Raw genomic sequence first — 22933 nt, 5'->3', positions numbered from 1 at the left:
TACCTGTTAAATAGTACTGCTCTGAGAGGTCCCTGGGCTAGAAACTGGTGCCAGAACCATGGTTTTAAAAATCAGGAAAAGGTGCCTAAGAAGAACTTTTCAGGGCAGAGGAGCTGAAGGTAAAGGACCCCATTTCTACCTGAGGGGTAGAAAGAGCTTGCCCCTGAAAACTACCAATACTCAGGGCTAAAGACCCAGCTTTTTTTTGTCTCTAAGAGTTTGCTCATGTTTGAAAAAGGCCCTTTAGTTGGGGGAGAATTGCCTCTTCTGATAGTTACTGGTTTGATAAACCGGTTTCCCCGGAGAAACTGGGGTTCTGATTCTGCCCTTTCCCCTGATAGCCAAATGTCCTCCATGTGTTAATTTCCCTGGAGTTCTGCAGCCCTGCATCCAGAAAGGTCCCTAGGCTGGTGGGACACACCAACACACACTCCCCTCAGAGAGTGCACTATGATGCACATGGGACCTATTGCTAACCGTAAGGCTGGCCCTGAACTTGGCAGGGGCCACTGGAGGATGGAGTCTAGAAAAAATACAACTCGCTCCAGCACCTGCTTGACTATCCTAGGGATAATGGGAATCCAGAGCACACATGTACGTCATACATTTGTATGCCCACAGCTATACAATATTCTTGTGGTTTTCTGCTGGGGAAAGACTAAGGACAGTGGTGGCATTTCATATAGCCCCAGAAATGAGTATGAATTAAACTTAAGATCCTTAACTTAAGATCCTTAACTTAAGATGTCTTCAAAGGGTTTGATGGAGGGGGATAGAAGAGCAAAAACCTAGAAGAACCTTGGGAAGGGGAAGGCTGGAAAGCTACTGGGAAATAGGCAGTCCAAAATCTGCCTCAGGCTGGGGAAAGGGAATTGAGGAGCAGGACAGCAGGAGAGAACGGGGCCTGCCAGGGTGAAATCTGGACTGAGCTATCAGGTTGTCTCTTGCCAAGTGGGAATAAAAAAATCAAAGTGCTCGGATCTTCAAGCAGACGGCCTGGAGTAGTGAAGACCAAGACCCAGGGGGGCACACGGAGGCAGAAACAAATTTAGGCATCAGGTGACCCACAGAAAGAATGCAGAGAAAGAAGTCAGGCACCAGCTTTGACTCCTAAGGCACTGCCAACCTCCACCCCCTTCCCACAGGCCCCGACTCCACAACAGCAATCAGCCTGAACACACTTTCAGAGAAGAGTCTAGGTCTGAACAACTAACTGTCTTGGCCAAGCCTGAGACCGGGCCTCTGGGATCCATCTGTCACCCACATGTTTGTGTTGCAGCTGCAAAAAAAGGAAGCCGCGGTTGGCATAAGCGGGGAAGAGAACCAGGTAGGTATACAGACTGCACTACATGGAAATGAAAATTAGCTATCATCTAACTACATGGAGAGTATGGAAAAACTCCTCTGAAAACATACAAGATGCAACATCCGGCATATCCGTATAATTCGTGGTTAACACGGGTTCTAGAAGACTGCCTCAGCCATATTTCACAGCTACCACTCTAGGACAGTGTAAAGGGACAGCTGTTCCCACCTCACTGGTCTGTCGGGAGAATTAAGTGAAATGATAAATGCAGAGTCCTCAACTCTACACTCACATAACGAAGCCTAGAGAAACAACCTCCACTGTGGTGGGACAGGAACCATACGCCACTTCTCACAAGGTAAGCGGAAAGGCCTTGGTTGAGGAGGGCAATGCAGTGGTTCCAAGTTCAGCCTGGGGGATCGGGGTGGCTACCCTGTTCTATCACCAGAGGAAACCCAGGGCTGTGGAGAAGCCTCTCGGAGCCTCAGTTTCCTTTTCTGTCCAATAAGAATAGACACAGTACTTGCACTTCAGACTGGTCGCTAAAGTGTGCAAAGCACAGGCCATTTATTCAGCATGTACTGATGAAGCCCTAGCTGTATGCCAGCCTCTGCTCAAGGTGGGGGGATGCTGGGGTGAGGGTACATGGGCCCCAGAGACAGGGAGGTCCCTGAGACTCATGTTGCAAGATCCTAGCCCCCCACGGAACTTACATTCTGCTGGGAGAGGCAAGCAATGGAACTACACAGAGCATTTCAGAGAGTGACCACACAGTACAGGGAAAGCCCTGGATGGAGCGCTCAGTGATCAGTCCGCACAGAAACACGACGCGCACGTGAACCAGTTTCCTGTCCAGAATGGATCTATGTCCAACACCCCCTGGAAACGCACGCGATCAGAGCGAGCGGCAGTAGGGGGCAGGCCAAGGGCACCTACCTCATCTTTGGCCAAGGTTTTCAGATGCTCCAGGATCTGAGCCATCACCGTCTCACACAGCTTGTTGTTTTCGGCCAGAAACTTGGAGTCTCCCCCATACAGGCTGTCGTTGGAGTCAACTGATGGAACAGACCAGAGCAGTGAGCAAAATACGGTCTAGCCATACAGAGGAATATCACGCAATCATAAAAATTTTGAATTCAGTGGGGCGCCTGGATGGCTCTGTTGGTTAAGTAATTGACTGCCTTTGGCTTAGGTTGTGTTCCCAGGGTCCTGGGATCGGGCCCCACTGCTGGCTCCTTGCTCAGTGGGGAGCCTGCTTCTCCCTTTCCATCTGCCTGCTACTCTGCCTGCTTGTGCTCTCTCTCTCTCTCAAATAAATAAAAATTCTTAAAAAAAAAAAAAAGGAATGAAATTCTGATGTGTGTTAAAACGTGAATGAATCTTGAAAGCTTTATGTAGGTGAAATATGCCGGGCACAAAAGGACAAATACTGCAGGATTCCTTTTCTACAGGGCCCTAGAGGTGGCAGATTTGTAGGAGGCAGAATGGAGTCACCGCAGGCTGGGGGAAGGGGGAGGGAATGGGAAGTTACTGTCTACTGGGTACAGTTTGTTGGGATGATGGAAAAAAATTTTGGAAATGGGTAGTTGTGATGGCTGCCCAACACTTGAAGCTGAATGAACTTTCTAAAAATAGTTAAAATGGTAAACTTTATTTTATTACTATGTGTATGTTACAAATCTTTTAAAAATGTAAAAAAAAAAAAAAAAAAGCCTTAGTACAAAAAGTCTGTATCTTTGACTTGGGGAAAGGACTCTAAGCTATTTAAGAAAATAATCCAACAGGAACGCCTGGCGGGTGGCTCGGTAAAGTGTCTGACTCTTAGTTTTGGCTCAGATGTGTGATCTGAGGGTTGTGAGATCGAGCCCTGCATCCGGCTCTGTGCTCAGCAGGGAGTCTGCTTGAGGATTTCTCTCCCTTTGCCCCTCCCCTCACATGCACAGTCTCTCTCAAATAAGTCTTTAAAAAATCAAAATCAGAAAAATAAATGCTCTGTTACAGAATTACTTAAGAGAATAAAAGTATATGATCTATAGTTATTAAATCCCACATATACACAATACTATTGTCATAACATACTATTAATAATTTTTAAAAAGTGACATAAGTATCCACAGTAGAGCCCAGACACGTGTACACATCTCGATTCCCTACTTTACAGCTGCTTAAGAACCAATTTTTTTAATTAAAAAAATTAAATTTCCTGATTTCCTGTCATCAGCCCCGAACCTTCCAGAGAACGGGACTGGTCTAAGCACACAGCAGTTAACTAATTGATAAAGTAATTTCAGATAGGGCTTCTGTACATTTCTAGTTGCTATTTCAAGAACAACAACTATTCTTTTTATTTTGAAGGCAGGTCAGGAAGGCAGTACACTGAACACGTAGCTGTGTGCTCCACGACACACGTACAGACACGCAGACACGCGGTGTTCTCTGGCGAAGCGGCCGTAAACGGACTGCAGACACGTTGCCGACAGATAAGAACCGCTCCCCAGCAGTCTCCTTGCTCCCAGTGTCTCTGTCCAAAGGTGATCTCTAACCCAATTCTGAACCGCCCGTGCACGGAACTGTGTCACAACATTCAGAGGATGACAGCTGTTCTCTTAGAAGAACGTAAGAGACTGTGATTCTGGTGAAGCACGGGGTTCGGCCGTCACCATCACCTGAGTCTGCAGGGCGCGGAGCTGCGGTGGCGAAGCAATTTCTCACGTCTACCGCTGACGGCCGGGCTAGGTCCTGGCCTGAATTCTCAGGGGGACTCCGGGTTGGAATCTACTGTTTCTGATGAGCTCGGCACCGGAGAAGAGGGAAGGAAGGTCTAAGACTGCCCGAGGCCGACACACCCCAGGGCTTCCTCCCCAGAGGGGCCGGGCTGTGTTCAGGGCAGGCTGATCACTTCCTCTCGCACACGTGCATGCACAAGTGTGCACACACACACACTGCACCTCCTGCATGAAGGCCTGCTCTGCACCAGCTTCCAGAGTAGGAGCTGGGGACCCAGTAGGGGGGCAAGGCTGATTCGGTCCCCACCGCACAGAGCTCACGGACCACGAGGACAGGCACACTGGCAAAGAGGCAGTCATAACAGGACGTACCGAGTGTCAGAAGGGGTGGTACAAGGGTTATGGGACCCTAAAATCTAGGCCTGGGATGGAACTCAGGAATTAGCAAGATCAGGCTAAGCTCTACAGGTTAAATTCACTAGACGAAATGGAAAAGGGAAATGGTGCAGATGAGTTTTCCATGCTAACACTTGGTGGTGATGGAGGGAGGAAAGGGGAACCTTGAGAATTTGAATCTCGGAAGGTGGTCAGACCAGTGCGTACAGTGGCCCCAAGAGACCAGGTGCAGCTCTTACGAGGGCGATAAATGACATCCCTGGTAAGTGGCCACTATGAATAGCCCAGAGTCCCTAAATCTGTCTGGCCCAGGGATCATGACCCTCAGTGTCTCAAGGGCCTGGGAGATGGTGTGGAGCAGCCAAGGGGCTACAGTGGATTCACGGGGGTATCCCGTGATCCAACCAGATCGACGCTGTGTGCATGTGAAGTAAACATTCGGCACACAGGCTTCCTTCCCTTCCACATCAAACACGCCCATACTCCTGCAGGCTTGCGGGGGAAGCACTGCGGTCTTGCTCTAGGTGGTTTCACAATGCCGTCTTATTGATCAAGAAACAAAGTAGCAAAGGCATCCTTTGTAAGTGCAAAAAAGTTGTGACCCTAGTTCTTCGAAGTTCTAACCTTTGTCAACATTAAGAGGCTGCCTAAAATAAGAAAGGGATGGGGAAGCAAAGGCTCTTTCGGGCCCCCTGGGCCTCTCTCTACTAAGACAACTGTCAGGTCACAATTACGCAGAGTAAACACAGCTGGGCCAAGAAAAAAGGGAAAAAAAACCCCACCCATCCCTCCGTTTTCTTCTCTAAAAGCTAGAAATCTAAAAGCTAGGCTCCTATCAAACCTAGCCACGCTCCCTTCGCTAGCACTCTCGCCCCAGTCTGGCTGTACAGTTGAGAGGGTTAAATGGATCTGCTCCAGAAGAAGAGGGAGGAGAAGGCAGGAGACAGGAGAGGGCTTGCTTGCCCCTTTAACTGAGCCTGAATTTGCAGACGCACTTCCCCATCAGTGCCTGGTCCTCAAAAGTCGCTCTACAGTTGCAAGTCCTCAATGTGCACTTGGCAAAAAAAAAGAGGAAATAAAAATGCCAACAGGGGCGCCTGGGTGGCTCAGTGGGTTAATCTGCTGCCTTCGGCTCAGGTCATGATCTCAGGGTCCTGGGATCGAGTCCCACATCGGGCTCTCTGCTCAGCGGGGAGCCTGCTTCCCTCTCTCTCTCTCTCTGCCTGCCTCTCCGTCTACTTGTGATCTCTCTCTCTCTCATATAAATAAATAAAAATCTTTAAAGAAAAAAAAATGCCAACAAATAAAGGAAAAGGTGCTAAATCTCATTAGCCATCAAAGAAATGCAAATTACACTCATCAGAAAAGCCAAAATGAGAAAGACTGACTGCACAGAGGGAACCAAGGGGACCCTCACTCATGCCTGGTGAGGATGTCATTTGGTACAACCACTTCGGAAGACTGTGAGACGCTATCTGCCAAAGCTGAACACGAGCAAGTCCCAAGAACAGCAGATCCCCCTGTAGGCACAGAGCCAGCAGAAACGTAACCTGTCCAAGAATATTCACGGCCAGAACCAGAACCGATGGAAACATGCAAATGTTCATCAGGGAATGGATGAATTCTGGTGCAGTCACATGATGGAATATGATACAGCAATGCAAAAGGAAGAACTTCAGCTACACATGACACAGACAAAGCTCACAGAAGAGTGGGAAGGAGCCAGACCCAAAGAATGCATGCTCAACCATTTCATTTACCTAAGTGCAAGGCTAGAAGTTGGGAAAGTGGCGAACCATAAGAGAGCTCACTGGAAGGGGGCACGATCTGGGTGGGCGTTACTGGGGTGTGTTTGCCATGTGAAAAGTCACTGAGCTTATCATAGTGATGGCACTGTGGATGTTTGTTCTACACAAAATTCTCAGAACATGTTACATACATGTATGTATAGAACATGTTCTAATTCAATTAAACATTGTTATTTTTTAATCGAGGAGGCAGCATGAGGCATGCCCCACAGTTCTGGTTGTTAAGTTCCACTTCCGTCACTAACTGGCCACAGGACCTTGAGTAAACTCAGCAGGGTCTCTCTGAGTCTCCCCTTATTGGAATGGAAAGTGGGGGCACAGATGCCTGTCTTTACATTCTGCGATGCTGTGAGCACAGAAGGCGGCTCTGTGGAGTCTGGTGCAGTCCCCAGCATGCAGCAGGAGCTCAAGTCGTGGGAGCTGTCATCCCACACGTCGACCAGCCTCCCTAAGTTACATCTTAACTATTAGCCCCCTAGTCCCAGCTAGAGGAAGCCTCTGAGAGTCGTAGGGGAAGGCCCTCCCATGAATTTGCTGACTGAAATTTCTAAGTGTAGAGAGACAGTTGCTTAAACCCCCAAGTATGTCATGACTGGGCAAAGCACTTTTAACAATAGGACCATTTTTCTGGGAAACCAGTCACTGGAACTGAGGGTCTGATAGGCAGGTAGATGCTTGGGCTCCACAGGCAGAGGTCTGGAACTGGGACCGTCCTGTGTGTCTAGGATATGAGAAGCCCACTTCAAATTCCTAACAGCAACTTAAAAATGGCTGGTAGCACGTGGGGGAGCAAGGCCACCTCCCTCCTTCTGAGCATCTGAACTAGGGGTTCATGGAGTCTCAGCATCACTTGGGGAACTGAGTGAAGTCCCACCTGAGGCTGAGGTCAGGGCCAGGCCAGCGAGGAAGCTCAGGCATGTGTATATTTAATCACATTTCAAGGTGATTTATAGTGGACCAGAGAGAGCACAGATCCAAAAGAGTGCTTCTCTGAACTTGACTGGCTGTCGAAATGATTCTGGATGTTTCTTCTACACAAAATTCTCAGGCCTCTTGTTGGGGATCCTAATTAAGAAGGGGTGGGATGGGGCTTAAGAATCTGCTCAGGGAATTCTTATTTCGGCACATGTAGGAAGGCCCCAGGCCAGAAGTTCCTGGTGGGTAAAAAACTAGGTGATTAAGTGAAAGAAAACAAAATAAAACAAACTTCACTGGGCTTTCATGAACGCCAAGCTCGGGGCAGTCTGGGAGGAGGGCACCTCGCTACCTTTGTCTATGTGGTAGAGGTAGGTCTCCTGGCTCATGGCGGAGAGGAGGTGCAGGACACAGGTGTAGATGCGGATTTTATCATCACTGCTGTCCTCCCAGGTGTAGTCCTGGATCACGTTGAGAAGCTCTCGAACAAGAAACAGGACCCCATGTTCGGGATGATCCTAGTGGAAAGCCAAATAAAGGATAAATACTCCTAGGTATGAATCAGGAGGGGAGAAAACCCCAAAAACCATGAAGACCGAAGCCCAGGTCCCTCCCGTCCGCAGCTGTGGAGGAATTACAGTGGCAGCCACCTCGCAGAGGCGAGCCGCTCACGGGCCTGGCTCATGCGAACACCGAGAAAACGGACAGACTGTTGTTAACGCCACCGATCAGCGTGGTCTGCGGACACGAGCCTTGAGAGCCTCCCTGAGTGCAAGGAAGGAGGAGGCAAAGTCACCTGTCAGCTTAATGGCCTGTTTCCAAAATTACAGTCTTGTTCTCCCATGTGTGTAGCAGCACAAAGACCTGCTCCTCCGACTACAAAAGCAAGATTGCGGGTCTCGCAGCAGATGGAACAGTGGAAGCCACCTACTTTGGGTTCAGTTCCCCACCCCCCAAATGATCACTGTCACCACCAAAGGCACCAGCTTTAAATATAGCATTGCTCTTTAGGGCGTTCAGTGACATTAACAGCTAAATCGCGGACGCTCTCTTGGGAGAGGAGAAACCCAAGAGACACTCGGAGTTGAGAGAATGGTGTTTCTAAGATGCTGAAATGAACCGAAAGAGGGTCGTGGATGCCACAAAGCTGGCAGCTGGCTTCCCTTCCGACAGGCTACCTATGATTCTGGGTTTCTCCCCCCTTCATACACCCTCCAGACCTCCACAGCCAGGGGTGAGGGCCCAGGCCCTGCCACCATCGCCACACTGACCTGGTAGCCACACATTATGGCTCCTGGGACCAGTGGGACACCCTCCCAGTCCTGCCAAGCCACTGCCAAACCATGGCCCAGTGAGCGTGAGGGGATAAAACACCCCAAACTTGTTCCACTCCTGCCTTCCAGTCTGCAGTCGGTCCCTGCCATTGGCTGAACCAGTTGGAGAGTGGAAGGAAGCAAGCCCAGGGGACGCGGTCCCCAGGGGTCAGTCTCCCACACGGATCTCGACAGAAGCGCAGGGGACGCTACAGCAGCTCATGCGCCAAGGTCTGGACTCCTGGCCCTGCTGTTCCTTCGGGCTGAAATCCACCTGCAAGGCCTGGCCCGACCTGTTCCTCCGAGAGATCCATCTTACCTGCAGGCTCCAGAGCCCTCGCCCAGGCTCTGTCACAAATCATCATTACATTTCTAAGAGCAGTTTTGAAGGGACTTCTTTATGCCTTCGGGGAACGGCCTGATTGGTTTCCGTCTCACTCCCTTTCGTCCCAGCCTATAACCCCCGGGAGGACCAGTACTTTCATGGGTCGGAGCTGCCAGCTCACAGCCAGGGCTGCCCGAATGGCGCTGAATGCATTTTGGCTGGTGCACCTTCTCCGCACCAGGCGCTCACGTGGCGACAGAGACGAATAACGATCGCGAACTTTTATGGTCACTATGGTAGCTTTTCTGCATTCCAGAAAGACACTATGAGGACCAGCCCCTGATTTCACAGAGGGCAGGTGAGCCACGGAGAGGTTGGCCCGCCCCGTGTCACACTGCTGGTCCACTGAGGAACCAGGGCTCGAGCTCTGCAGTCTGGCTCCTGGGCATCAACTCCGCACCGGGAACGTTCACACTGCCCGTCTCGGACCAGACGGAGCCGGCCCGCTGGGGGGAAGCCACACGCGTGAGCAACCCATTCTGAATCCGGTGCGGAGTATGAGAAACGCTGGAACCGAGATGGGTGGGAAATCACCACCTCCGAATCCCATGGCGGTAGATACAGCAGCGACACTTCCAACAGTGACAAGGACAGCGGCGGGGTGAGAGAGACTGGGTACAGCTGTTAACATCTACAGGAACTGCTGCTTGGATATCCCCGAGAGAGAGGATGCACCATGCCCTGATGTCTGAAGGCCCCAGGCTAGAGTGATCGAGACCCCCCGCCCTCGTGCCGGGGTCTGCCTTCCATTTACAGTCGCTCTCAGCCGACAGCTCACTACCACCGTTCTTTGCTAACAGCTGTTTCTAACTGGGCTTATTTTCTCCTGCTATGTGGATGTTCAAAAATATTTTTTATTTAAGGATCTGCCTTGGAAAGAAACAATAATCTGAATGTTGCTGTAAGCATTTCAACACGGCTGTCGTAACTGTAGTGGGAGCCCATTCAGCACACCTTCCCTGGGGTGGGGAAGAAGGGGTCGCCGAGACATAAAGGTTTGTAGTAAGCGATTTCCGTGAGCTTTTCGCTCGTAACTGAGGACGAGGCATTACTTCCAGCCTTCTGGACCAGGAAAAATTTTCCCTTAAGATATCCATGCTTCAGTGGTTGTAACATTTTTTTTTAAAATTGTACTTTGATGCTTCAGTGCCAACAACTGAAGCAGGGCAAACACAGGTTTAAAAAAAAAAAAAAAAAAAAAGTAAAAGGGCTGCCTGGGTGGCTCAGTTAAGCGGCCCGCTCTTGATTTCAGCTCAGGTCATGATCTCGGGGTCCTGGGATGGAGCCCTGTGTCCGGCCCTGCACTCGGCAGGAAGTCTGATTCAGGATTTTTCTCTTCCTCTGCCCCTCCCCCACCCCCTAAAATAAATAAATCTTTTTAAAAAATTAGAAGAACAAAAGGTCCTGGATTCAACTGGCAATGTGAGCAGGGGAAGGGCCCCCCCGGGGGGGGCCCCTGCCTAGGCTGCCTCCCTGACAGAGCAAACCCGCACTTATGAGGCAGCTCCCAAGGGACACCTGGGAGGGACTCAACCCTCTCTCTCAGCTGGACAGACAGGGGACTGGCTTCCACTGTTCGCAATATCTCTTTGGGTCCCTGGTTCTGGTCTGCAGGAATCACTCCATTAAATGTCATTCCTTAATGGGCGCCTGGGTGGCTCAGTGGGTTTACCCTCTGCCTTCGGCTCGGGTCCTGATCTCAGAGTCCTGGGATCGAGCCCCGCATCGGGCTCTCTGCTCAGCAGGGAGCCTGCTTCCTCCTCTCTCTGCCTGCCTCTCTGCCTACTTGTGATCTGTCAAATAAATGAATAAAATCTTTTAAAAAACTGTCATTCCTTGGCAGAGGAGGGCATACCCTAGAATTTTCTAGGGTAATTTTGACTAATTTTCCAGGAGCGCTAAGATGAGAGGCGGCTAAGACACACTGAGCACAGACATCCTGGCTTTAACTTTGGTCTTGGCCGATGACTAGCTGGTGACCCTGGGTAAGTCACTTGCCCTCTCTCTGCCAGGGTCTGCTTCTGTGAAATGAGGATAGTAACAGGCTCGTTCGGAGTATTTGTGAACTGCAGGCTGGCTCACTGTCAGGGGTATGTAAGTGTTGATGATAAACAGTAAAAGCCCTTTAGAAAAGGAGCCAGAACATGGGATGGGATGGGATGGGGCGTGGCGCTGGGAGGAGGAGCAGGACAGGAAAGGGGGTTAGGGATGAAGCAGGAGGGCAGGGGACAGATGAGCATGGGTCGGGAGGCTGTCAGGAACCAGCTGTCTGTGGAACTACATGACTCCGGCAGGAGCCAACCCTGTCATGTGTCACCAGCTCACACCCCTGGTGTGCCCTCAGCACTGCCATACACATGAGTCACCGAGGCTCTCTTCTGGTCCCTCCAATGCAGGGTGCCTTCCCACTCAAAGCCCTTTACCCATGCTACCCCCTCTGCCCAGAATGCCTTCTCCTGTCCCCCACGGCCTTCCATGACCAGTATTCCTGAGGCTCTCAACTCTAGCGACACTTTCTTGGGACACTTCCCTGACCCACTTCCCTTCCAACCTGGGCTCTCAGAAGTCCTGCATTTCTCTGTGGGACTTTATACTATTGGAGTTCCAAGTGTGTGTTTGCTTAGCGTCTGTCTTCCTGAGTGGAGGACACACTTCTCTGGTTCACTCCTGAATTCCCAGATCAGCAAGTCTTTATGGAACGATGGGACAAACGCAGCTCAGCACTGGGACACCATGTCATGCTTACGGCGGGACACTTCACAACGATGAGGACTAGAAAAAGACACTACCCTGCTGTGTCCCAGATGATCCGTGCCAGGACACGGATGCCAGTAACATATCCACTGCCTGTGTCAACTGAATCAAAATTAGGCCTGTGAGCTGTTACACTGAACCTGTTCAATGAAGTCCACGGGTCCTACCAAATGTAAGAGAAATGCATCAGCTCAGTTACACAGACGACTCTGCAGCCCAGCAAGAGGCTGACTGTGGCAAACACCAAAGCAGAATGCCTCCGAACGCTCCCAAACTGGCACTGTTGGCCGGAGAGAGGGCTGGGGAAATGTTTATTTCTGCATTGACAAGTACCAATAAAGGGGGCCAGGTAATTTATTTAGTCTGTTTAGTCTAAACTGACTTCAATTTTTTTTTTCTAAACAAATAAAATGAATCAAGGCCTTTTAAAAGGCTCATACACTGTTGGTAGGGCTGTTGACTGATGCAGCCACTGGGGAAAATAGTATGGAGGTTCCTCAGAAAATGAAAAATAGAGCTGCCCTCGGATCCAGCAATGTCACCTCCGGGTATTTATCCAGAGAGATGAATCAGGATCTCAAAGAGACATCAGCATTCTCATGCTCACTGCAGCACTCTTCCTAGTAGCCAAGATGTGGAAAGAACCTAAATGCCCATCGATGGATGGATGAAGAAAATGTGATATGCACATCAAGACAGCATGGTACCGGCACAAAACAGACACACAGATCAATGGGACAGAACAGAGAGCCCAGAAATTGACCCTCAACTCTATGGCCAACTAATCTTCGACAAAGCAGGAAAGAAAGTCCAATGGAAAAAAGACAGCCTCTTCAATAAATGGCGTTGGGAAAATTGGACAGCCACATGCAGAAGAATGAAACTGGACCATTTCCTTGCACCATACACAAAAATAGACTCAAAATGGATGAAAGACCTCAATGTGAGATAGGAATCCATCAAAATCCTTGAGGAGAACACAGGCAACAACTTCTTCGACATCAGACGCAGCAACTTCCTCCTAGAAACATCACCAAAGGCAAGGGAAGCAAGGGCAAAAATGAACTATTGGGACTTCATCAAAATCAAAAGCTTTTGCACAGCAAAGGAAATAGTCAACAAAACCAGAAGACAACTGGCAGAATGGGAGAAGATATTCGCAAATGACATATCAGATAAAGGGCTAGTATCCAAAGTCTATAAAGAACTTATCAAACTCAACACCCAAGAACAAATAACCCAATCAAGAAATGGGCAGAAGAAATGAACAGACATTTCTGCAAAGAAGACATCCAGATGGCCAACAGACACATGAAAAAGTGCTCCACATCACTAGGCATCAGGGAAATACAAATCAAAACCACAGTGAGATACCACCTCACACCAGTCAGAATGGCTAAAATTAACCAGTCAGGAAACAACAGATGCTGGCGAGGATGCAGAGAAAGGAGAACCCTCCTACACTGTTGCTGGGAATGCAAACTGGTGCAGCCACTCTGGAAAACAGCATGGAGGTTCCTCAAAAAGTTGAAAACAGAGCTACCCTAGGACCCAGGAATTGCACTACTGGGTATTTACCCTAAAGATACAATGTGTGGATCCGGAGGGGCACGTGCACCCGAATGTTTATAGCAGCAATGTCTACAATAGCGAAACTATGGAAAGAACCTAGATGTCCATCAGCAGATGAATGGATAAAGAAGATGTGGTATCTATATACAATGGAATACTATGCAGCCATCAAAAGAAACAAAATCTTGGGGCGCCTGGGTGGCTCAGCGGGTTGAGACCTCTGCCTTCGGCTCGGGTCATGGTCCCAGGGTCCTGGGATCAAGCCCCACATTGGGCTCTCTGCTCAGCAGGAAGCCTGCTTCTCTCCCTCTCACTCTCTGCCTACTTGTGATCTCTGTCAAATAAATGAATAAAATCTTTAAAAAAAATTTTTTTTAAATAAAAAAAAAAAACAAAATCTTGCCATTTACAATGGCATGGATGGAACTAGAGCGTATCATGCTGAGCGAAATAAGTCAATCAGAGAAAGACAATTATCATATGATCTCCCTGATATGAGGAATGTGAGAGGCAGGGCAGGGGGTTGGGGGTAGGGAAGGAAAAAATGAAACAAGGTGGGATGGGGAGGGAGACAAACCATAAGAGACTCTTAATCTCACGAAACAAACGAAGAGTTGCTAGTGGGTAGGGAGAGGGTGGTTGGGTTATAGACACTGGGGAGGGTATGTGCTATGGTGAGTGCTGTGAAGTGTGTAAGCCTGATGATTCACAGACCTGTACACCTGGGGCAAATAATACATTATATGTTAATAAAAATAATTTTAAAAAAAGAAAATGTGATATACGAGGGATTGACATTCAGCCTTAAAAAAGAAGGAAATGTTGTAAAATTATGCCAAGATGGATGAACCTCAGAGGCTCTCAGGCCAAGTGAAATAAGCCAACCACAGAAAGACAAATACTCATGATTCTGCTTATATAAGGCCATCCACAACAGTGACAGGACCAAAGGGTGGGATGGTGGCTGCTGGAGGTCTGGGGAGGAGGAAATGGGGAGTTACTCATCAATGGGCTTCATGGTTCAATTAAGCAGGACGAATATTCTAGAGATCTCTATACAATACTAAGCCTGTAGTCAGTAAGACGTATCATACACTTAAATATGTGCTCAGAGGGTAGGTGGATCTCAGTTTAAATGTCTTTACAACAATAAAATTAAATGCAAAAAATTAAACACTGAAAGCTGCGACATGAAAGGATATGCTGTGAACCAGGTCTAAGTGGGATACAGGGGTTGTCTCCATGCTAAACCGCCTCACAACACATGTGCCTCAGGGGCGGCCCATCCTCGGGCCCGGGAGTCCACGCAGCACTCAGCCTCAGCTTTTCAGCCTGAACATCGGGCACCTCCAAGCCCGCCCGCAGTTAGCTGTGTCCCAGGGGAGGGATGGACAGCTGCTAAGGCTCAACCTCGAGCAGATCAAGTGCACTGTAAATGTTTCAGGCTCAAGAGGGTGCAGGACGGGCTCGGCAGTGGCACAGACCTGGGTTCAAATCCCAACTCTGCCACTCACCAGCTGTGCGGCCTCGGGCAAGCTGCACGGGCTCCCCAGCTCTGGGGTGCCCTACGTGGGAAAGGCACAGGGAGTCCCCCCTTGCAGGAATTACACTGGGTGAGCAGGCACACTGGGGCTAGTCTTCATCTCGTTATCTTTATTAAACCCCAGCAAAAGCCTGCCCGCTGATACCGGGAACAAGAAAATCCGCTGAGACCTGGGGTACATTCCCACGAATGCCTACAGGGCCAGGGAAGCAACAGAAATGGGTTCAGTGGATCCAGAGGTACCCATGGGAACTGCAGGGAGGGCACATGCCTCCCGCCCTGTCCCCCAAAATGGGGAGGCTTCTCCCAAGCGGAGTGGAAGGTCGGAGAATGTGGGCCCTCCATTGCAGGATCTGATTTTTCAAGAAGAGCCGAAAATCTGGGGTTTTCTGTGATCTACCAATTTTTAAATGTGGGTAATTCATTCCAAATGTTTTCCATCATTATGTGGCCGAAAAAGCCTGTCTGCGGGCTGGCTTCCATCCGCTGGTCATCAGTGCTCGACCCCAGGGACAGAGCTTCTGGGTCCCAAAGTGCTTTCAGATCAGTTTTTTCATTCAACCTCCCAGCAGCCCTGCCAGGTGGGCATTCCGATGACATTTCAGACAGGTGACGAGTGAGGCTCTGACGATCAGACAACTTTCCCAGAGCCATCAGGGCTGCTGAGTCACTGGGTCAAACTGCCCTCAAGTTTCTGACTCCAAGCACAGGTTTTTGTCCAGGCTCCAGTGATTTTGAAGAAAACGCCATGTGCAGATGGAAAATGCAGCCCAATTAACCAGTGAACGATGACATCCATCAGCTGGCTCCTTAGAACTCGGACCGTTGTCGGTCCTTGACAACTGGACTATCCAAAAAAGAGAACGTGATTCCACAGAGGACTAAGAAAGTGATCTGGAAACAGTGGAGTCAAGCATCGAGCTCTGCCTCCTGACCATACCATGCTTTCTCTGGAGCACTTGGGACCTCAGCTGGGACACTTGGAAACGGAGCGATCTTTCTGTCTCCTCAGCTCCTCCGAGAGACCATTCGAACGCCAGACAGTTCAGCCCCTCAAAATGCCCACAGCAGTGGTGGTGAGCATATTCACAGAGATGGGCAACTGTCACCATGATCAATTTTAGAACATTTGCGTCACCCCAAAAAGGTAGCCTGTACTCCTGAAAGCAGAGTTACTTCCTGTCAAAGTGGTCCTAGACCGTCCAGCCCTGACTTACTCAGGGGCTTTCAAAAATGCTGACTCAGGCTGTGAAGTGTGTAAACCTAGCGATTCACAGGCCTCTACCCCTGGGGCTAATAATACATTATGTGTTAATAAAAAAACAAAAAATTATATTTTAAAAAATCCTGACTCAGGGGCCAATCCCAACCTCTTGAGTGAGCCTTTCTGGAATGGGGTTCCCAAGAATCTCTATTTTAACAAGGATTCCGGATTCCTACATACATGTGGCTCTACCAGGAGCCAATCTGTTTCGTGCCTGGCCCTGTCGCAGCCTGGTGAAGGCCATGGGCTCCTCAGAATACAGGTTTTTAATGCAGAAAATAAAACATGTAAGACTACAAAGGAAACCAATTATGCTAAAATATACTTGTCAAAATATTCTTTCAACGTCTTTGTCATATCGTGTTCTATTACTTCTTGGTAAATACATTTAATTAGCCATCGTCTGAAATGGGCCACACCTGAAATGTGATATGAACATGTGGCTGATTCCTCTGGTGACAAAGTCCCAGCTATGTCACTACTACTGTGGCTCGCTGCCTCCATAACTCGCAGCGGAGCAAACGGCTAAGTTTATTCACTGAGATTTGTAAAAATGAGGACTTTTTTCTTCTCATCTAAATTCATGGTCGCCCCTGCCAGACCCTCAGGGAGTTCACAGACCCCGAGTAAGAACTCCTTCCAGAGTGCAGGTCCTGGCGCTGCGTCTGGAGAGGAGCCTTGACTCCTGCCAGCCCAAGACTCACTGCTCGCCAGTACGTCCCACGAGAAACCCCAGCACGTTTCCAACAACGTCCCCTTGGACCTCGGTGACCTTGTTTTGGTTCCTAGTACTTGCCATCAAAAGAGCGTCACCATCACCTTTTACGGGGCTGAGTGTGTGCCCGCTGTTCTCATCACATGGGCAGACTTACTCCCTTAATCCTCCCAACAACCCGGAGATAGAGACACTATCACTGCTCCCATTTCCTAGATGAGAAGACCGCAGCCCCGTCATGCGACACAATCACCCGAGCCTGCAGAGCTGGAAGGTGGGGGAGCCGAGATTCTAACCTTGGCGTCTCTGTCCCCAGACCTGAGCCCTTAACCAGGAAGTGGCGCCCCCAGACCGCCTGGAGAACCACAACTAATACACCCAGGACACAAAATGAATGGAAAATACACCGAGTAATTCGGGGGCACCTGGCTGGCTTGGTCAACAGAGCAAGTGGGATCTCGGGATCATGAGTTCGAGCCCTGTTTTGGGGGAAGAGGTAGAAAGCCGATCAAAGAAGGACATCACCTATAGCTCTTCTGGCGAAACGTACCGGAACTATTAATAACGTAGAAAAGAAATTGCAGAGGAATTCCAGAAGGAATGATTCCGACGGTCGCATCTTCCCATCGATGTTAATCATCTTTGGAACTTCTGGAATGAGGCTTATGGCGGCTTTGAAAAAGGCATCAGCTGCAAAGACAGAAGAGAAGTCCATGTACGAGAACTCTGAAAAATTCAGGTTCTCTGTTCTCTCTCCTCCTGGCCTGCAGGCCCTTCCTGAGAGTTCTGTGGAAGTCAGGCCACGCTGAGGGCCCCACACAGCGGGCAGGTCCTGCAAGAGGGTTTCTGCAACCTCAGCTGACTTGTCGAACATTCAGCCGAGAGGGCACTGCTGTCCCCTCCCACGTCCCCCTCTCTCCTTCCTTCCCTCACTTGAGCAGCTCAGCTCCAAGAACCACAAATGGGCCTTAGTAACAAAGTGGAATAAGCAAGTGACAAATTTTTACAGAAGCCAAGAAGTCACAGCTGTGGGCACTGAGGGCTCGACCTGGACGGGTTCCCAGAACCCTCCTGTGCCCCGCGTGCGAAAGCACAGCCACGGGGCCCAGTTCCCAGATGGGAAGCGAGGTGTGGAAGGACAAGTGCCCAGTCCTACGTCAGTGTCCTGGGTACACCGAGGGTCCCATCCTGGAGGCAGAGCGGGGGCGCCGACTCGGGTCTGTGTCTACGCTAGCACGCCCTGGATTTGTTAAAGAAATAACTGAGACATCTGAAGGAATCCACACATGCGCACGCGCGCACACACACCCACACGCACACACAGGCACGCGCACTCAGCTTTAGAGATTTCTGACGAGGTAAATCATTCCAGAGGATCACTTGGGGGATGAAGTTATTTTATTTTTTTTAAAAGATCTTATTTATCCATTTGACAGGCAGAGATCACAAGTAGGCAGAGAGGCAGGCAGAGAGAGAGGAGGAAGCAGGCTCCCTGCTGAGCAGAGAGCCCGATGCGGGGCTCGATCCCAGGACCCTGGGATCATGACCCGAGCTGAAGGCAGAGGCTTTAACCCACTGAGCCACCCAGGCGCCTCATAGAGATGAAGAGATTTTTAAAAAATATTAGTATACCATAAAACAAGAAGACCTCAAAGGATGAGAGAAAGCAAGGCAAGGAGAGAGGAAGAGGAGAGCGGGGTGGAAAGAGGAGGAGCCGGGAGGGAGGCAGGAACAGGAGGGCAGAGAATGGAAGGACTGGATGGGGAGAGGAGGAAGGACTAGAGGTGGGGGCTGAGGGAGGCAGAAAGAGTTCTTTCTAGAACTGCCAAAGCATTCACCATGAGAAAAAGCCTCAAGGACAAAACAGACCGAACACCGACCTGACAAGAGAAATCTTAAACTACCCAACAAGATCAAACGTTTGCATGGTCCAAATAAATACACTTCTACGGCGAAACGACTTCCAGCGATGCGGAGAGGACACGGCGCTGGCACACAGCATCCTGAACTCCCACCGGAACCCCACCCAGCACCCCAGAGCGGCACATGAGGCAACAAACGCCTCCCTCCTGGCACCAAGACCTGTGCTTAATGAGAAGAGTCTGCGTCTACAGCCGGGGGCTGGGGGGGGGTCACCTTCTCTTCCTTCTTCAAAGCAAAATAAATAAATAAATAAATAAATAAAAGACAACAAAAGCCATGTTAAACAAAGGCAGCTCTCTCAGAGCTTTCCAAAAACTTCCTTCCCAAGCTGTCTCTCCCAAATGGAACTCACACCCCTACCACATTCACCAAGCCGTGAACAGGCACTGTGAGCAAGAGAAGAGGGGGGAGAGTCAACGTTGGTGTGCGACGGACGTGATTACGGTACTTAACACCTCTTAAGAGCCTACTGTGTCCTTTGGTCTTGGTGGGGGGGGAGACACGAAGCAGCCAACATCGATCTTGCTGGACAGAAAGAGATTAGATAAAGGACCTCTGGGAAAAGACACCTGACACCGACTCCCGGCAGACAGACGCAGAGGCTGCAGGGTCTCCTGTTGAAGGCTACGGACAGGAGTAAAAGGCAGCACTCGAGGGAACCATGGAGACTCCTAGGCCCTGTCATCAAGTAGCCTGTATTCTTAGTCCTCGACCGTCCTAAGGGGAAGGCGCAATGATTTCCATGTCCACATCCCACATGAGGAAACAGGCTCAGAAAGTGAGTAGCCAGGTTCAAGTAGCCCAGGGTTGGTCAAGTCCATCATCCACACTAAGCAATACAATCAAATCGGCATTAATATATATATATATTCCTGCAAATCATCGATCTGATAGGGGGGTTTATATCTAGAAAACATGAAGACATTCTCCAGCAACAGCAGAACGGGTAACCTGATTAACGATGGGCAAAGGACCCGAACAGACATTTCTCCAAAGACCTCAAGTAGGTCAACAAGCAGGTGAACGGATGCCCAACATCAATGATTATTAGAAACATGCGAATCAAAACCACAGTGAGATTTCATCCCTGGGAGACAACATCAGGACGGGCACCGTGGAAACTCAGGGACTAACGAGCGCTGGCGGAGATGTGGAGAAACTGGAACGCTGGCGCCCCCCCTGGTGGGAGTGTGGAATGGCGCAGCCGCTGTAGGAAATGGTTCGGAGGCTCCTTAGGAAGTGGAACACAGACTTATCACCTGCCCCCGCAGTTCCACGTCCAAGGGGTACCTTCCAAAGAAACGAAAGCAGGGACTCAAACAGGCATGTGTACAAGAGCGCTCACGGAAGCACTTGTCACAAGAGCCAAAGGGCGGTAACAACCCTAATGTCCACCAGTGGATGGACAGAGAAGCAAGCAACGGAACAGCGTTCAGCCTGAAAAGGAAGGAAATTCTAACACGGGCTCCAACGTTCACGCACCTGAAAACATCATGCTGAATGAAATAGGTCAGACAAGGGGACACACACATAGGACTGCGCTTTTGGGAGGCAGAGTCGAATTCGTAGAGCAGAAAGCAGAACGGGGAGAGGGAAATAATAGTCACTGTTTCATGGATGTGCTTTTCATTCGGTTTGGGATGATGAAAACGTTCTGGAAATGGATAGGGGTGAGGGCTGCCCAGCACTGTCAATGTACCTAAAGCCAGTGAACTGCACGTTGAAAACTGCTTACCGTGATACACTTCACGACACTGAGATGGAACCTCACTACACGAAAAAGAAACAGAGCTGAATCCACCACAGACGCTACCCCCTTTAAGCTCAGGCAGGCCTGGACCCCACCGGGTCTGGCTGTCTTCCTTCTGCGGGAAAAGCTCTCTGTCCCCATGGCTCTATAGGAATTGCTTTCTGGTGAAAACATTAAGTCCATAATGAACGAGGTGAAGAGCCTCTCTCAGCGGAAACGAAAATTCTGCTCAGAACAACTTGAAAGGCCGTCTATTTATTCTATTTATGTGTTTGTTACCAAGTGGCCCTGAGAAAAGTGCCTATTATTATGCCTCATTAAAGGGAGAGCAGCTTTGTGCCCGGCGCTCTGTTCCTCACGAATGCCCCCACTCGGTTCCCATCGCAAAGGAGAGGGCTAAAATAAACAGTTATTTAGGGGCTGGGGCAGGCAATGTTCCAGACTGTTCCAAAGCAGATTTTTGTTTCTATCCTCAGAAGACTTACTCCACATATAAAATCTTATCTAGGAGACTTCTCAATTCTGACTTAGTAATTAGGGCTCCAATCCTACTGTATATGAAAACAGTTTTTCCTCCCAGAGTTCAGAATAACCTCATCAATACTGTAGAACACTTTTGTGGCTATTAAAAGCCCTGGAAGACAATCCAAGATAAAATGGGCTAGATATGCTTTTCTTTCCTTTTTTTTTTCTTTTAATTTATCTATTTATTTTAGAGAGAGAGTACACGCAAGCAGCGGGGAGGGGCAGCGGGGGGATGGTGCAGAAGGAAGGAAAGAAGGGGGGGGAGAGAGAGAGAGAGCAAGAGAGAGCTTGCACGTGCATTCAGCAGACCCCCAGCTAAGTGCAGAGCCAGACACAGGGCTTAATCTCAGGACCTAAGCCAAAATCAAGAGTCGGATGCTTAACTGACTGAGCCACCCAGGCGCCCTAGTTTTGTTTTCAAGACCTACACAAAAGGCAGAAATCAGATTCCCATCCACAAAGACTTATTCATTCCTGTTCCACTGGGGAAAGGAAAAAGCAGGTACATGGACCAGCTTCTCTACACTGTATCTTTTTCTACCTGAATCTTCTGAGGTTTCATGAACAACAACCAGGCTTCTTTTCCACAATCCACTTACAAAAAAAAAAAAAAAAAAAAGAAAAGAAAAGATGCCACGGAGACCTGGCTGGCCCCACCTGAGCACTGGTTCTGTTGGAGACCCTTCTTGGGGTGCTGACCCCTCTGCAGAACTGCGTTCTGCTGTTTGCTGCGCAGGGATCGATGTGTCCTCCCGCGCCGTGGGCTACTGGCTGAGGGCAGACCCAGCCACCATCCGGGCTCACAGGAAGAGGTTCTGTGCTCCTCTCAGAGCCAGTTTCCCAAAACTCCTTTGTTATAAGAATCATCAGATGCCTTGCAAAAAATACAGGTTCCCAGGCTCACTATCGCCAATGGGATGGTTTCACGGTACAGTCACTTTGCAGGACGCGGCAGCTCCTCCCACTATGCATGGCTGCTACCTACACGCACATAAGGCCTCTGGTAGGACGAACCTCGAAACTGGGATGCGAAGTGAAAGGGGTCGATCGTAAAAAGACCTGTATTCTAAGACTGCATTTTTATGAAATAATAAGCAGAGGCAAATCCAGAAACACTAAGTAGACTGGAACCTGCCTGGACTTGGAAGAGGGGGAACATGGAGTGACTACTTAAGGGACCTAGGGTTTCCTTTTGGGGTGGTGAAAATGTTCTGGAATTAGTGGCAACTGCTGCACAACTCTGGGAATGCCCTAAAGCCGGATGAATTGTACACTTAGTAGAAGGATGGATTTTATAATACATGAATCAATCAGTTCTCACTAAGCAGTCATTTATACGAATTTATATGAATCCCCAGGTGCCACCTTGTACGTATTAAACTACACCATCCAAGATAGAAATTTGGAATTCAGGGGGCACCTGGGGTGGCTCATTGGGTTAAAGCCTCTGCCTTTGGCTCAGGTCACGATCCCAGGGTCCTGGAATGGAGCCCCGCATCGGGCTCTCTGCTCTGCAGGGAGCCTGCCTCCCCCGCCCCCCGCCCCCCGCTCTCTCGGCCTGCCTCTCTGCCTACTGTGATCTCTGTATGTCAAATAAATAAATAAAAATCTTAAAAAAAAAAAAAAGGGAGGAAACAGATTACTGGTGACTTTTATTTTGAGGCTTTTTACATTAAGTTGTACCTTCCTTTGTGGGAATTTTTTCAAATGAGCACAAGGTAACATTTTTTTTAAATAAAAATCATTAAGAAATAAAAATAACGTCCACGTCGTCTGTTTTTCAATGATTAACAGGATAGCACCCCAGTCACCCTCTGTTCGAGAGGACATAAACTCAGACTGGAACTGTCACGTCTGAGAGTAAGGTCATCCTTGTATCCCTGGTGTTGTCAGCGTAAAATTGGACTCAGTACATGAATCTTAAGAGACAGTCAAGAAGCGATAACCCACCTTCAGAGGTCGTGTTTGGTTTTTTTAAGAACCCATTAGCTCAGGGCTAACGGAAATCTTTACTATTCTTCGGAGTCATAAACTCCCA

The 22933-nt window shown here is 49.3% G+C and overlaps 1 protein-coding gene across 1 annotated transcript in view; it reads right to left on the bottom strand.

Annotated features, from left to right (window-relative positions):
• Positions 1 to 22933, bottom strand: part of VPS35L (VPS35 endosomal protein sorting factor like) — a 118061-nt gene that overhangs the window by 4742 nt on the left and 90386 nt on the right. Inside the window, exons 27-29 of the mRNA XM_047713195.1 lie at positions 17248 to 17387; positions 7504 to 7669; positions 2243 to 2361 (exon numbers count right to left, since the gene is read on the bottom strand). Coding sequence (XP_047569151.1) covers positions 2243 to 2361; positions 7504 to 7669; positions 17248 to 17387 — 425 coding nt within the window. The remainder of the gene's footprint in view (positions 1 to 2242; positions 2362 to 7503; positions 7670 to 17247; positions 17388 to 22933) is intronic.

This window comes from Lutra lutra, chromosome 18 (genome assembly GCF_902655055.1).
Source record: "Lutra lutra chromosome 18, mLutLut1.2, whole genome shotgun sequence".
In the NCBI taxonomy this organism is placed as follows: Eukaryota; Metazoa; Chordata; class Mammalia; order Carnivora; family Mustelidae; genus Lutra; species Lutra lutra.
The sequence above is the reverse complement of the archived record's forward strand: the minus strand, read 5'-3'. Positions and strand labels throughout refer to the sequence as shown.